This window comes from Antennarius striatus, chromosome 11 (assembly GCF_040054535.1).
Source record: "Antennarius striatus isolate MH-2024 chromosome 11, ASM4005453v1, whole genome shotgun sequence".
Classification (NCBI taxonomy): Eukaryota; Metazoa; Chordata; class Actinopteri; order Lophiiformes; family Antennariidae; genus Antennarius; species Antennarius striatus.
The window spans coordinates 7101049-7117627 of NC_090786.1; the positions used below are offsets into that span (position 1 = coordinate 7101049).

Here is a 16579-nt window from a genome sequence, read left to right on the forward strand (position 1 = left end):
GGCTGCTACCTCAAACCGCTGTGTTTTTCTTAAAGCACGACTGCGTAAAGGATGCATAGGTACGAGACAGTTTAAAAATGGCATCTGTGGTTCGTGTTTACCTCTGTCCACTTTCTCGGTGATAAGATATGGTAATGGCGATTCTCTCTCACTAATTGGTTGTCGACGGTGTATCAATGAGTGCATTTGGCATCACCTCAGCCAGCTTGATGCCACAAAATAGCACAAAGAACCAGGTTTGGCAATGTAAATGCAAAAAACATTAGTTGCTGTGAAGGCACACAAGTACAATTTATTGGCAGGAAAATCTATTATTGCAGCTTTCAGATACAATCAGTGGATCAGTGGTAGTCTTGTGTAACAGTGTTGTAAATGTCATTGCTTTGTTGTCTTTTCACAGCGTAACCAGAACAAATAAATCTCTCGCAACAAAGTCTCAGAAAGTTTACTTCTGAAATGGTGCATGATAATGTAAAATAAAATCAAGTCCATCACTCAAATAAGCATCCACTCAAACACACAAATACTTTTGTCCCCTCTAAGAGCGTCAAGTGGTATTGCAGAGTGGCGTCTCTCTTTAGGCTGTGTTTGGTATAATTGGCAGCTGATTAATCACAGCTAATTAAATGTAATGATAGAGAAAGGTGGACAATTTTGTGCTAAATGGTCAAGGTTAGACAGAGGATTGTTGGGTGGCCAGGCCTATTATTGTGGCACACGTGTGTGTAGGATGGTCAAGGTTAGGTAGTATTGCAAAAGAGTGGTGTGCCATTATCTGTGTGTGTGTGTGTGTGTGTGTGTGTGTGTGTGTGTGTGTGTGTGTTAAATGGCCAGGTGATTAGTGGAATTGGAACATTAGGAATTGAGATGGAGAGGGTTTGTTAAGTGGAGGTGAGATAAGGTTGTCTTTCCCGTTGGCGTACGTAAGGATGAGAGTGACCTGAAAAGATGTTTTCACTTTTCACTTCTAAAGGCCACACAAGACTTTTAAAGACAGAGCGATGGATTTTAATACACTCTGCTGTGTGTCGGAGGATTGTCTTGATAATTTGACCTGATGTCATTTTTTTCCCCCATTATCTCTGTGAAAGTGAGAGTGAGGTGGGTTTTTTTTTCTTTTTGTTTGCTTCTACTTTGTGTTCTTTCAGTTCACTGATGCGTGTTTGACTTAACGTGCCGTCTTATTTGAGGATTTCATTTTCTCCCCCAGATTAGGGAGATTTGTCCCGGCGCATTCAAAATCCCAAAAGATATTCGTGTTTGTGTGTACGGGATTGTGAGTAGATGTGCAAAAGGCTGCTTTGAGCCTGCAAGACTTTAGCAAGTAAAGGGAATCAGGCAAAAAGACGGTGCACTTGCACTGGGCCTTAGTCTCTAAGAAGATTAGACAGACGGGGAGAGAGAGAGAGAGAGAGAGTGAAACGCATTTTAATTTGTCCCTTTGGCTGGTTGGGTAAGAACATAATGCCTTTGCCTGGGCCGGATGGCGGGAAGCAGAGGCGGGGAAAGAGACCGAGCAGGAGCAGGGGGGAGATATGTAGGAAGAGGGAGATTTGGGAGGAGTGGGGATTGAAAGAGGAAAGCAGAGAGGGATGGTCAGAGAAAAGGATGAGGGCTGCCTTTTCTTGAGTCCACCCCCCCTCCGCCCCCCGGTATGATGGGCTTCCACCAAAGAGGCCAGCAGGGATTGAGCACTGTTGATCTCTTTTCAGATTAACTTCCTGGTTGATCACTCTTTTTTTTTTTTTCCTTGTTTTTTCTCTCTCAGCCAGATTACCAGGAAGGGGGTGGGGGGTGAGATTTCTCAGTCCCAGTCTTATTCAGATTTTGTCAAAGTCCCACGAGACGGATGAAAACCTCATCGCTGTTATTCCATGATAATAATCATCTAGTCACTCTACGTATCAGGCTAAATCTCAGCAACACGAGCCCACAGATCAATCTATGTCAGCCCCTATGTGACAGCACACACACTCCACGTATCATTGATCTCCTAAAAATAATACAAATCTCCCGAAACTATTTATGTCAGCTGGGAGGTCGTCGTCGGTACACGTTAATCCCCAAATCTTCTATTTTGTTCTATTGACCAGTAATTTGTTTTTCCCCCCCTCCTGTGATCCTGTGTGGTTCAGTAGTGGTTGTGTGACTGCTCGCATACAACAGGTGACAGAGTGATGCTCACACATTGGTGTGTCTTTATTGAAGTGAAAGACATCCACCCAGGGTTCGAGTTGCTTTTCTTTGTTTTATGTAATTTAACATTTTTAAAGCTTCACCACGTCACTGCTTCTTGAAATTTTAGATGTAAACCTGTAGTGACTCACTATTGCCTTCATGGTTCCTACCGTGTTTTTACAACCTACTTAAAGCCGCACAAACGTCTGCATCCTGTTCCACACACCAGTTTACATTTAATTATCTGAAAACACATCTTTGTGACAATTTAAAAACCTTGGTGTTCACAAAATGGTCAGAGCTTCTTTTGCAGAAAGAACCATCATTTTCTCTGTGTTGGTTTTAAATGATTTGTTTTACAGGTACATTGCTCAATTGACATCGATAATACAAATGTTAAATCTGCTTTTCCGTTTGTAGACTCCTGGGATAAGGGCAAAGTCTGGACCCCTGAAGTGGTTTACAGAGAGATGCATTGCAAACAATGAGGTAACACGGGCATACAAACAAGAAGTTGATCTAATGAATGCCTCAAAGATGTAAAAATGGAAAGGTTGCAGCTTATATTATGTGTTGTTCACATGTATAGATGGAGGTCTTGGAGGAGATGACCGACATGACGCGCAAACTGTATGACTGCGACAGAGAGGAAATGTACAGTAACATCCTCCATCTCTGCAGTAAGTCGTTCTCTCATACATGTGTGTTTGTTCATCCTACCCTTTATTGCTAAAAGTGATGATCCACCTCCACCTGTGCGTCAGGGTGTGTGGATGTTGGGTCAAGTCCCCAAAAGGGATGGAAAGAAGTGTGTGTGTGTGTGTGTATGTGTGTCTGCATGTGTAACAAGGTGAATGGGGTTATGGTAGAAGATATAGTGTGATTGCTGAAGTGGAGAGCAGAGCCGATAACTGTTATTGTGATTTGGGTGTTGAAGCTGATTGATGACTCAGACACACACACACACACACACACACACCACTGGTGTGTGTGTTTCCTAAATGACAGCATGGTTGTAGTTTGTTGATCTGATTAGTGCTTTGATTGCACTCAGCACAGAGCACTTTGTCAGAAATTACTTCATGGTGCAGGTTGAGTGTTGAGCTCCAACCAGGATTGACGACACAACAACAAAGAGCTGTGTGTCGCCACCACATTTCACTGCCTTGTTGTCGTCTTTAGGAAAGAGAAACGACTGGCAGAAGGCAATGGTGGTGTGGACAAAGATGCAGGAGGAGAACATCATTCCGAGAAGTGCAACCCTGTATCTTTTGGCAGACATCATGAGTAGAAATGGCCAGACGGTGCCCTTTGAGTTACCTAAGGTATAAAAAAAAATTTTTTAAATCACTATCTTTACCCAGAATTCCATTGGGGTTCCTGAGGGGTGAAAAGTAAAGCAACTGATGTCAAATATGACCTACAATCATGCAGCAAAGATGAATGACCAGAAATCACAATGCTGCCTGTGCAGGCATGTCTGTCAGACATTAAACTGAATTTTGTTCGTTTTTTTTTAATCAATTTTATATGATTTAAATTGATTGTATTACAATCAATAAGACAAAAACAATTAAAACATGTCAGCATAGAAGTGTCGTTCATTGTTTTATATAAATTATGCAATTAATTATTTGAAGCTGCATAGGTGTATTTATCATACACACACAACCACATTTAGTCATTTTCATTTTGGAAGAATTACCCCAAGAGCAAACTCATCCCAACCTCTGATCGTAAGAACTAACCCCACCAACCTTTGGAAACACTTAGCAGCTGTTCTTTACATGCAGGGCCTTCGCCCCTCTTGCCCCACCCGACTTCTCTTTAAGCCTCTGTTCATTACATGCAGAGGAAACAGGATTGAAGTTCTGGTTTGAAGTGTGGTCAATCAGACAGGCTGGCTGATGAAAGGAATTACTGCTTGATCTGTCTGTAAATCTGTAATGGCAGACTAATTTAACCAGCAGCTAAATGCCACCATATGGCTGCCACTGGATTCTTAGTTAATACTGTATGTGAGGCCGTGACTCTCTTTTGACACAGAAATAAAATGTGAAGCGTACCTGCATGTGTATCAGTTTGAAATGTTCTTCAAATAAGTTTTCTATCGCTGCGTTCCTTCTTGGTGACATTCTCCACAGGTTTTTTTTTTTTTTTGCACATGCTCCAATACCCTGAAGCGTGATGAGACAGGAAGTGATTGCCGTTGCCTGGAGCAAAGGACTTGGTGACCCCTCGGGCTCTTGAATTGCCACCCTCACTTCAACACATATGTACATTCTGCCCCTGGGGTACCCGACCTAATATGCCCCTATCTAATACAGCTTAACCCCCTCCCCTCGCTACTACATGGGTGACCAAACATTCGAGAAACCCTTACATGTGCACGCATACACACATGCATACACCAGTTATTGCCAAGGCACATAATTGAGCACGTTATAGCCTGGAATCCTGTTTTGTTTGAAGCATCAAATGGAGGCTCATCGCTGTCTGTTTTGTTTGTGTGTCACTTACAGACTTTTTACAGGAAAACTGAAGCCGAGCCTAAAGAAACTCAAAATGTTGAAGACAGCAGTGATAAGAAAATCGATCGAGGTAAGCAGCGGGAGGTCTCTGTGATTTTGACATGAAGGGCAGAGATAATGAAGCTACCATGAATATGAGAATGTGTCGAATTTCCAAAAAAGGAATTGGAGCATTAGAGGAAAATCTTGCGTTTGACTTGCTTTCGCACCAGAAACAACATAAAAGTTTGATGTGATAAAAAATGTAGATATATCAAGGTCTGCTTGTCTTTATCCCACCCTGCCTTTGACTCACATTAACGATTGCTCCTCTTGTTCCTCAGCAACAGCCTACTCAATGGTGCAGCGAGCCAATGAGGAGGGTACGGTCTTGAGTGCTGACATTTACAATATTGCAATGCGTGCCATGTTGGCTGAGGGCAAACTTGAGGATGCCATGCAAATCAAGGAGAGGTAAGTGTCTGAATTCTGCAAGGGCAAAAGACACTTAACAATTAGTGTTAAATCTTTCTGGGGAATCATGATCTTCATTTGTGCACGTTTTGTTTTACCTGTCATAATCGCTGCTCTGTCCGTTTCAGTTAATCAGTCATAGTGAGCGAAAATATTGTGAAATACAATTCTCTGCTCCTTCCTCCTTTGTCGCACTGGGTCACTTCAGGCTAAAAACTGCATCTCCTAATTGACATGAGGATTATTCACTGATTGTGTGAAAGCACACTCATCCCTGCAAGATATGAACAATGGGTCTTACATGTTTAGATCGCTTTGTGCACAAATATCACTCTTGTTCCAGTTAGTAATGCATCGTGTGTTGATACATTGCGCCTGGAGATAAATAGATGGACAGACAGAGGTATTAGCGACTCTGAGCTTAGCGCAGCACTGATCTACTCGGTTTTGTCTTTTTCAGGTAATCTCCTGTTTCCTTTGTCTTGTTTTGTCCCTTTTTTTTTTAAACGGCTTTCTTGCCGCAGAGGAAAAACAGGCCAAGTACCCAAAAAAGAGATGATAATAATATAATAACAAAACCAGAGAAAAATGAATTATATTTAATTGTAGGGAAAGATATCCAGTGTTGTTTTTGAGCACTCTACATTGTTCTTATTACATGAGAAATACTTTCATCAGTTTAAGCCTCTCCTTTAATAAAGCGTGTGATGCAAGTGATAACCCATCTCCCCTCTCTAAGTTGGTTTAAAGCGTCCTTTGGTAAAAGTTTTGTTTATCCACGCTCAAAATGAGAAGGGAAATGAATGGAGAGGGGTCTGGAGAGGGATGGAAGACGGGAGCACACGAACGAGACAAAGATGGGAGATTCAGATTTAATCACTGACGAGGTTAATGAAGATGCCACAGACATTAATTCTCTGTGCATGCGAGTGTTTGTTTTTAGGTAATCTGTACAGAACTGAGCAGCAGGGATGCTTATAGTGAGATTAAGGGATTGGAAAACAGTGATGTTGATGAGAGACTGAAAAGGCAAATGTGAAAGCACAATACCTCTAGAAAGAGAAAGCGAGAGACCGTGTGTGTGTTGGGAAAAGGTGAGAAAGAGAGAGAGTGCGACAGCTTCTAGAGCTTTTCTTCCATTCTAAGAATAATTCTGACCCCCACCCCACCCACTGCTTGATCTTCCTGTGCCGACGACCCTGTTACGGCGCCAACCCCCCCCGCCTTGACCTGTCCCGGCGGCTGCTGGATGATGCTTGGCCTAGTGTAACCGTGGCGATAAGGATTGCCAGCCCTGATGGTCAATTGAGTGGACGGATTAATCTGGATGCAGGTCCATAATAAGAAATGGAAAGACGGGAGGCAGACTTGATTAAGGATTTACAGCAAAGAAATGAAAAGGAGGAGGGTTGAAAAGAAGCAGACGGAGTGAGGGAGGGAAAGTTGGGAGGAAGAAGGGATGAGGAGCAGGAGACCGGGGTCTGTGTTGAGCTTAATCCCACCCACGGATTTACAAACACACATGTGTCTTAGCTCAACAGGAAGTCTTCAACTGTTTGGGTATCTGTGTTTTCAGGGTCTTCCAAGGATGCCCCTCTATTAGTGACAACTTACATATTTAATAACATGCATGTTAGCAGTGTTCAATAGAAAGATGTAACCAGATGTGGTTTAAACTGTTTTTTTTTATATTTATAACCTCACGTTGTGTTCATGAAATATGCATGAATGTATTTGTACTCATTTATGTACTTTTTGCATGTGTAGTTTAAAACCAAACTGTTTTGTGTCTCAGCGCCAGCTCTATGTTAACGGACTTCAAGCTGACCGAAGTCACCCTCAGTATGATCATCATCACACAGTCCAAGAGGGGCCTGATCAAAGGTAACAGACTGGTCTGTGTGTGTGTTAGACAACACACAGATGCAGAGTTCACACACACATTGTGGCTTCTCACACTCTTCCACAGATGCTTTAGAGACCCTGAAGTCGATGCTGTCGACAGACCAAATGCCCTCCCAGCTTGCCATCACATCATTGATCGAATCAATGGCAATCGATGGCAACGTGGAGGGGTTGAAGGAGCTGGATACGCTGATGAAGGAGGGCGTGAACAGCTACGTGTACACAGTGGCGTCCAGCAGAGCAATACTGACACATTTTCAGAAGTAAGACAAAAAAAGCATCTGTGTGGCCAATTGTTAGCTGAGATGAGAAGTCTTTTTGAATTCAGGAGGGAATTCAAAAAGCCCCTCCTGATTCTAGTTTTGTCAATTTATACAGCAGCCAAAAATGTAGAATTCAAAGATTTTTTCAAGAAAATTGTGTTCATATCAATTTAGCTTCTTGCAGACAAACATCCAGGTGAACTTAAAAACTCAGTTGGCCTTATTGTGCAGTATAAAGCGAAACTGAAGAGCAGAGTGTTTGATGTGACAAAAGCCAGGTTGACACACACTTACAGTAAAAGCACACAGAACCAGTGGGGCATCAAGTACAAATAGGAAACACAGGTCTAATAGGATTATTCATGGATTCCTGTTAATGTCACTAAAACACCCATCTTCCGCTGCTCCTTTTCCGCTTCTCAAACAATAGAGAACAAAATTTAAAGCACATGTGCATCAAACTTTCATTGCACCTACTTGCCGCATTAGCGCTGTCCTCCAGCTCCGGCTGCTTCGTCGCCACGCCAGCTCGGAGGGACAGCAGGAAGTGAAGAATAGCAAGACGGTCTCACGCCCGATTGGCTATCGCCGCCTAGGCCTGTCAACTTGAACCCTGACCTCTGGGAGCTTCGCTGAGTAGCTCTGACACGTGCGTCCCCGCTGTATATGAGTCAAGCTGACTGGTTAAGAGCCGGGGCGGAAAAGCAAGTCGGCCCGGAAAGCGGCGCGCCACATTTAGAGGGGCCCCCTGTTGAATTATTCAAATGGTCCCAGTCGTAATAATCAGCACAGATCGGCTGCCCCCACACCACCGCCACCGGACGCTCTCACACATTCATACACAAAGACGCACACACACCCTTTGTGTTAAATATTCATCACGAATGGTGACGGTGGGGAGGGAGAAGGGAACGCAGAGTATTAGTGGCGAGGCCAGGTTGCCAGATTGAGTTGTTTAAGACTTGCAGTGCTTTAGTGTGTGAATGCATTTGTTTGGTTGTTGCTCAGCTCAGCAGAAAAACTGTGTGTGTTAAAGAAACAGCGAGCGAGGACTTAAAGTGAATCATCTTTTTAGTAACTCATTTATATTATCTGCATTATTTTTTGAAGTCTAAAAAAAGCATGTGGTAGCAGATTTTATTCTTATAATGTTCACAGTTTTGTAATGCTAGCTTAAACCGTAAAGCCTTCAGACTTTTGTGTAAAGATATGATTTTTGTTTCTCTGTTCTGTCTATTGATGAATCATGTGTGTCTTTCAGTTGAAATCACCGAGCTAACCTTTCTTTCCAACATGCTCATCGAATCTCGATTTTGTTTCAGGGGTAATGACGAATCAGCTTTGGCGCTTTTGGAGCATCTCTTTACTAAACCCATCATCCAATATAACAAAATGTTCCCACTTATCGAAAATATCTTGGGACTGGAAAATGACGTCTCCGATAAATGTAAGGAAACAGGGGGAAAAAATGAGAAAATATGATATTGCAAATAACAAATAAAAGCTTATGTGAAGTGAAAAAGACACACTGATAAAACCACTGACAAAATGTGTGTGTTTTGTTGCAGTGAGTGCTTTGGTAGAGCGCCTAGCCAACCAGTTTGCCTGCTACAAACCTGTGACCATGCTTTTCCTCAAGCTGCTGGACATGAAGAGAGAAGATGAGGCCAAGGCTATTCTGGATGTGAGTATGAGTGATATGCATGCTCCTGCCAAGATTTGTGTTCTCCAAAACCATTTTAGTAGAACCACAATCATTGTATACTATATTTATTATTTATGTCATTCATCTGTCATCCCCTGTCTTGTGAGAGCAGCATGTCATTAACACCGGGAGGGAAATGTTTCAAATAAGGCTCAAATTTCCACGATAACTGGGTGGTTAAAGACCAGGATTGTTGTGATCTCTTTAAAATACAGTTTACGGCACAAACTATGAATTTTTGAAAGCAGTTATGATGAAATACCACACAAGTGAGGACCAGTTGTAAATATTTTAGGTGAAAGGGTCAGAGGTCAATTTGTGACATCAGTATTCGTAAAACACTTTGCTGACTCAGAAATGTTTTAGGTGGGGGTGAGATATGTTTGTGTGTATTATTGTAGTTCTTCAGACTTATTTGTTTGTCCACAGATGATGGATGAGACATACTTGATTAATATCGAATGGAAATTGATGAGCGTTCATGCAAACACATAAAGATAAATTATCGGCTACTCTGACTCGCTTCTTTTCATCAATATTTAAATTAAAAATGGAGAAATAAATTCCAGGTCGGATGCTGCTTTTTGTCTATTTGAGACAAGAAAAGACAAGGATGGGGAAAAAGGGAAAGATAGGGAAAACAACAGCTATTAGGGAAAAATAACTTTTCCAAATATAATTATCTGCTATTGTTGAAGGTAATTGAGTGCAATTGTGAGTTTTAAATTGCCAGGTGCAGGTACTCGTGTTCTCCTGCTTCTTGATTATTTATGTTTGAACCAAAGCAAAATATGACCAAAGTACCATGAAGACATCTCAATTTTTTTGTGTGTGTGTGTGACCACTTAAAAAAATTAATTTTAAATCATCTGGAGTGTTGCATCCCATTGCACGCTTCTCCATTTGAGTGTTTTGCACTTGGCTGCTTTTTAAATTATTATATCAAAGTAATTAAAATCTATAATTTATATATATAAAAAAAAAAATCAACAAGGGGAACTAGAGATGAATTCAGTCCATCACATCTCCCAGGATGCACCATTCCAGCTGTCAGACCCTGGTGATTACAGAACTCTCCCACCACAGTCGTTAACTAATTCATCTCTCCTCACATTTATGTCAGGAAACGCCTGCCCACATTCCACAGCTGAGCCCGGCGGTCTGAAGCCGGCCTCCGACTCGCTCACTTATTTAACACAGTTCATACATTACAGCTCGATGGCTTTGCATTGAGCCCGGGGACATGAATCCGTTGCAAGCAGAGGGGTGAGGAGAAGAAAAGTAGATGAAGCCTCCTTAGCGAACGATCCTCATCTCACAGCTACCCAACTGGGCTGTTACCCACCTTAAAAAAATATTTTTTATCAATCTCTTAGAAATCGTAAGGGTGTTGTAAATAATAAGTGTAGTATAGTTGTATGTGTGTTTTGGACAAATTGAGTTCACAACCAAATGACTCATTGAAATCGATTTACAGTATTACTTCAAAATATTCTAATAGCTGTTGTTTCCAATTTTAATTTTTGCTTAAAGCTGAGAAATTCTTAATGTGTAAATCCATTGCTTTGTGACGAGGCGGTCCGGGCTTTATTTACCAAGTAGGTCAGTCAGGGAATCGGACACAGATCCACTCAAATGCGGAGGCAACACGTTGTCTGCTCCTCAGTCCATCATGACATCTTCAGTGATTATCCTTCTCAATTTTTAAACGTCTGCCCAGCATGAATGTTAATGACCAGATCCATTTCTCACTACTCTCATCTTCATCACCATTTAAACAGGGGAAAAAAAATATGATTACATGACTCTTTAGGTATAATATGCTGCTGGCATGAGCTTTTAACGGGACTCAAATTGCCAATGGAAGATTCCCAAGAATTTTTTTAACATATCTTTCTCTTTTTCATAACTGTAAAATTTCTAAAATACTCAGAAACGAGCATGAAATGTTCAACGTTTAAGTGTGAACATGTTGAGAAATGTGGGGGTGATGATCATAAGGTTAGAAAAGAGCTGCCTGACATTTAAAGCATCTAGATCTGAAATGGCATAAAAGTTCTGCATAATAACAAACTGAGCAACAAACGGTTTCACTCACAAGGCAAAGCAGTGAAGATGATCAAAATACCGCCTGTTCTCTGGGTGTGAGAAGAAATAAGTTCAGTGAGTGTCTCAAAAACTGATAAATCCCTGTTTTTGAGACACTCTAAAAACAGGGGAACAGCAATGAAATAGATTGGGACCATTTCATTGCTGTCAAATGTTACTTAAACTGAAATATCACTGATACTGTAAATAGTTTTAGCGCATGGAAATGATTATCGAGGTCCCATTCCTCCTAACTAAATTTTAATAATAATGCAGGATCAAAAGCTCATGAAGAAGACAAACTAAAAAGTCCTGAAAAGTCACTGAAGGGTAGAGGCGACACTGGTGTTCTCCTTGTTTCTCACTGAGGCCTATTTTTGTCTTCCTGACTCTCCCCTTGGAGTCTCCCCCATCACCCTGTCACAGAGGGGTAGTGACAACCCTGACTCCTCCATCCCATCCTGAGTAAACCAGGACCCTCACTCTGAAAAGCTGTTAAGCAGAAGAGCCCACCGTAGTGATGACTAGGCCCGTCATGAGGGGGGGGGGGGGGGAGGCTGACCGGGGGGAGAGGGATGGAGTTGGTCGTCAGGAGCTGTGAGGTCGTTTTCTTCCTCCTCTATGGCTGCTCATGTGGGACGGGGGAGGAAGGGAGCGTTCCCTGGGCGCCCACAGCTTTTAGGTGGGTCTGTGTGAGGAGCAGCGGCGTCAGGAGGCCCGGCTGGCTGCGGCGTCAACCTTGGGGAGCTGGTCGGTGTAACGAGGGGGGAGAAACAGAGGGGAGGGGGGGTGAGAGCACGGGGCAAAGTTGAGCGAAGTGGGTCTAATTGCCTGATTGTACTGAAACCATTCTGCCGCTTGGTGACTCTAAGAGAAGTGTGTGTGTGTGTGTGTGTGTGTGTGTGCTCACACACATCCTCCTGTTAAAAGCCACCCGCTTTGCTTTTAATTCCGTAAGAAGTGGAGGATTAAAGCACGTTAGTTCACGACTGGCTAGTAATCGGCCCTCGTTGCTTCTCAGCCAGAACACACGCGGAGTGAAGACACTTTAATGCATCTCTTTCACACACACACACACACACACACACACTCTGTTTCTCTTTAGGTAGACACACAAACTGTAAATGGTTGGTACGCTTTCCTCATCCTCATCATAAGCAGTCGTGTTCAGGTTAATCTTTCAACAACAGGAGCCATTCAGTATTCCTGCTTCTTCTTCTGTCATTTGTTTCCCCGTCTTTATTTTTTCTTTTCTTCTCCGTCTCCAGCGCCACAACGGTGTCGCTGAACAGAGAGATCCAGTGATGGCCTTCCTGAATTTCAAGGCTAAAATTCCTGGACAGGTAAAATCACGCAGACGCAGCGTGTTAATGATTTACAGAGCTCGTTTTAAAGATGTATTTGAAGCAAAAATGTACAAAACAGTATTGTGAACTTGGATACTGCATCTTTAACTGTGGTGCTGTAGATGTTGTGTGTGAGATCTCCTGTTCAAATGAATTTACAGGTGGAGAAGATCAAGTCCATCCTGAACACGGTTCCTCACTTCATCAACGAGGACTGGGTGAAAGTCACCTTGATAAAATGTCATTGTAAGGCCCACGCACCGACTCGCGCAACACGTTCACATGTGCACACATTCAGAGGTTACCAAGTACACATGTCCTCCATTGAGGTAGCTGTCCTGGCTAGCCTAGCGTGCTAATTGAAACACGGTCCACCACTCAGCTTTTCTTTTCTTTTTTTCGCCCTTCCCATCTTCTTGACTTCTCTCCCTCGCTACGTTTTTTTTTTTTTTCTCCTTTCCATCTTTTTTGTCTTCATCCATTTTTTCCTCACTTCAATTCTTTAGCCAACATCCTCTCCTGGCGCCCCCCCCCACCCCCTTTCACCAGACCGCCTCACCCTCTCGTCTCCCCTTTTTTCGTTACATGTCACACCAGAGACGAGCAGACACGACTATTTAATTAGCGTTCGCTTGCTGGTCGGTCAAGAGAGCCACGCGGGACACAATTAGCGATATTCTCTGCCCCGTCCTTCTACTTTTATCTTTTTTTCTTCTGTGAGTTTTTTTTTTTTCTTCCTTATATCTCTTCAACTTGCTTTTTTGTTGTTTTTTTTATCCCTCCAACCACGAAATGATGGATCTAGTCGTTGCTGTGTCCTTTTGCCTCTATTTTTTATGACAGCAGCTTCTTAAAACACAACTTCAGACCGTTTTGCTTCAGATTAACTGGACAAAATAAACAGAAAGGTGCTGATTTGAGCTCTGTATCAACGTAAGGATTTTATATTTAAATGTCTACAAAATTGAGCATAATGACATAGATCAACTGTAAAATAACAGGACTTAGCCACCCACATATGTCTAATACACACGTGTCGTTTCTATTCCTGAATGTCTGCATAAAAATGAAACCTTTACACGTCAGGGTGTGTTTGTGTTGTTTGCTGACATGTAGTCTCTTACTTCCTCTCGTCTGGCAGATATGGATGGGGACTTCGAGTCAGCCCGGGCGTTGTACGAGCAGATGCGGGAGGAAGGGACGAACATAAACGAGCTGACACTCAAACGGCTCGCTGTGCTCTATAAAAATCAAGGGGAGGAAGTGCCGTTCGACGAACCCCCTGTGAGTCCCACAAACACACAGATGCGGCACATAAATCTGATCGGACCTGTATTTACGGGTGTTTTTTGTGGATTCTGTGCGGCTTTTCGACCGGGATTATAAAGTAGAGTGAATCAGAGAATCGTTTATTTCGTTTTACGTTAGATTGGCAACTAAAATAGGAGTCATTAGAGCAGCACCGCGGCACGCTAGTGTGCCGTGAGAGAACGTCAGGTGTGCCGTGGGGAAAAAAAACCCACTTTTCAATTAATTGGTTTAAAAACAAAAAAAAAAGCCTTTGTTGAGCTAAATAAAGCTAGCTCAGCGCCATCTCCATCAAAACACTCGTCACTTCAAAACAAGAAAGTAGATTATTTATCTGCATGAACACATAGAGAAACACGCAGCTGTTATTAGAACAGCGACTATATTGTCAGGACCACATATTAACTATATTAGTCTATGAAGTGTCGTTTTGTAACATTTTTGGTTGGTGGTGTGCCTTTTTTTCTGTGAATAAAGTGTTGCGGCTCAGAAAAGGTTGAGATGCACTACATTAGGGTGTATACCTCCAGAACACATTTGATTCTACACCACAGTGCTCACATTTACAGATCTTTCAGACAAATTAAGGAAACTGTTAAGATTTTTTATAAGAAAACTGAAAACTCTCTTGGATCTGCTACCTTTTTCCAGTATGTAACCCATCCTCTCACCAAGGTTCATGTATGTCGTTTTTTTGGATAATCCCGCTGACAAACCAACAAATGGACACGTTCAAAAAGAAAACCTGTTTTTTGAATGGAGCTGAACTGAAATTTTCTGTTTTTATTTTTCAACCTTTAAAACAAACTATAGAAAACATTGATGTTTCTGTCGACACAAATTGTCGGTAACGATGAGCTGCAACTGGTTCCGTTCTGAGAAGGAGCAGTCGACCTTCTCGGTATTGTCCAGTCCACACAGACCCACCGCTAACATTTGCATCACGAACTGTGTCCTGCAGTGAAAATGTACACAATACAATGTATTGTGTCAGAAAAATGGTGTCACTGAAGGCCACTCGCTTTTTCTTTCTTCGTATTTCAATACACTGTACATTTTGTAAGTTGGCGTAACCCTATTTTTGGCAGAAGATACAACACACACACACACACACACACACACAGAGCCCTCTCAGCCTCAGCACTTTAATGTGCCGTCCCCTGGAGGCGAGCGCAGCCCACCTCTTACCTTCCCATCACTCACCTGCAGCACGAAGATAGGAGGAGAAGTAGGGATGAAGGTGGAGGAGCTGCTGCATTATTCACCCAATGTCAGGATAGTTAAGTGACGGCTCAGATTTATAAGCAAAGCAGAGCCGGAGGAGTTCCAAGGAGAGGGAAAGGTGACTAGATATGGTGCTCAGCTTTCTACAAACTGTTTAAAATCCTCCGCTGTGCAGAAGTTATCTCTCCAACATAAAGATGTCCCCCTGAAAATGTGAAAGAAATAACCACCACCAATTTAAAGCCAATCAGGAAAACCTGTCTCCAGAGGATAGTTCCAGTGTTAACAGCTAGACGGGTGGATCATCGTGTTTCTGGAAAGGACTGATGTTGCTTTTTTAATTCTAATTGATTTTCCGTGTGAAAAGTCCCTGAGCTCTGCGGGACGTTGAGAAAAGACCTCAGACGGACATCAAAAACCCAAGCAAATAAAGCTAGTACAAAGATTTGTAATTACGTGGAACCGAACGTTTGAAGGCGTTTCAAACTTCTGCCAGGATCTCATGTTCTTTCCCTCTGCTTCTAAAGTGAACACAACTATTTAGCAGCATTAATTACTTCTTTAATGGGCGACTTTAAAAAGTAAGAAACGATTGTAATCTGCAAAAAAAAAAAAAGAGAGAGAAGAAAAAAAGCTCTCCCCTCAAAAAACAAAACCGCCCCCCCACAGCCGTGGATCAAAACACAGATTAATTAGCTGGAAACTGAGGCGGAGTGTGTGAGTGTTTGGGGAGTGTGCTACAAATCCTTTATTTGTGTATTAATGGGGGGAGAACCTGTTTGGAAGGTGGAGACGATTTAGACAGACCTCTGGAAGGAGGCAAGACAAACACACACACACACACACGTTGCTACATGAAGGGTGTGTATTCATACTATTTGTCTGAGGGACAACTGTCTTCCTTATCTTTCCAGAATTCCTGGAAATTTTATGCAAAAGCCATGAGACGGTCATCATCATCGAAAACAGATCAATAGAGATCCGAACTCCTCCTCCTCTTCCTCTTCGTCTTGCATCCGTCTGGATTACACTGTCATCCTCTGTTTTTTACAGCCGTGTTAAATCTTAGATATTAGTAAATGATGTTATGTTGGGCAGAGTGTTCCACTCTGACTGCTGTGCTACTAATAATGTTCCTGAAGATGATGTTGAAAATGTGCAGTAGTATTTATCATAATAAATGATGCCAGGGGTCCACATTTGTGCATCTGGGTCTTTTGTGTGTCTTGAATGTTGTATATGTAGTGGTACGACCATACCTGTTTGATAAACAGTGTAGGGTAATAATTGACTAACTCTCATCTTATGTAATTAGATGTAGTAAAGTAACCAAATACTAAAAGCACAGTCACTAAGTAAGAAGTCCCTTTTTTTCATATGCACACTTAAATTTTCTGAAATACTTCACTTCTCCTGTGGGAAAACACCACATACTCAAATTATTGACTGAATTAAAGCTCAGCCCTTCACTGTTAATGAAGGTTTATGTGATGTTAAAATAATGTCAATCATAAAACTGCAGGGTTATAAACCACTGTTTGTGTAAACTGGTGAAGAAGCCAGAACGAGTACACCAAC

At 42.2% G+C, this 16579-nt stretch overlaps 1 protein-coding gene across 1 annotated transcript in view; it reads left to right on the forward strand.

The window, feature by feature from the left end:
• Nucleotides 1–16045, forward strand: part of lrpprc (leucine-rich pentatricopeptide repeat containing) — a 45585-nt gene extending 29540 nt beyond the window's left edge. The window contains exons 26-38 of the mRNA XM_068327512.1: nucleotides 2599–2667; nucleotides 2768–2858; nucleotides 3361–3503; nucleotides 4701–4779; nucleotides 5033–5162; nucleotides 6958–7046; nucleotides 7132–7330; nucleotides 8653–8777; nucleotides 8899–9014; nucleotides 12392–12466; nucleotides 12631–12715; nucleotides 13611–13753; nucleotides 15916–16045. Coding sequence (XP_068183613.1) covers nucleotides 2599–2667; nucleotides 2768–2858; nucleotides 3361–3503; nucleotides 4701–4779; nucleotides 5033–5162; nucleotides 6958–7046; nucleotides 7132–7330; nucleotides 8653–8777; nucleotides 8899–9014; nucleotides 12392–12466; nucleotides 12631–12715; nucleotides 13611–13753; nucleotides 15916–15978 — 1407 coding nt within the window. The 3' untranslated portion in view covers nucleotides 15979–16045. The remainder of the gene's footprint in view (nucleotides 1–2598; nucleotides 2668–2767; nucleotides 2859–3360; nucleotides 3504–4700; nucleotides 4780–5032; nucleotides 5163–6957; nucleotides 7047–7131; nucleotides 7331–8652; nucleotides 8778–8898; nucleotides 9015–12391; nucleotides 12467–12630; nucleotides 12716–13610; nucleotides 13754–15915) is intronic.
• The last annotated feature ends 534 nt before the right edge of the window (nucleotides 16046–16579 follow it).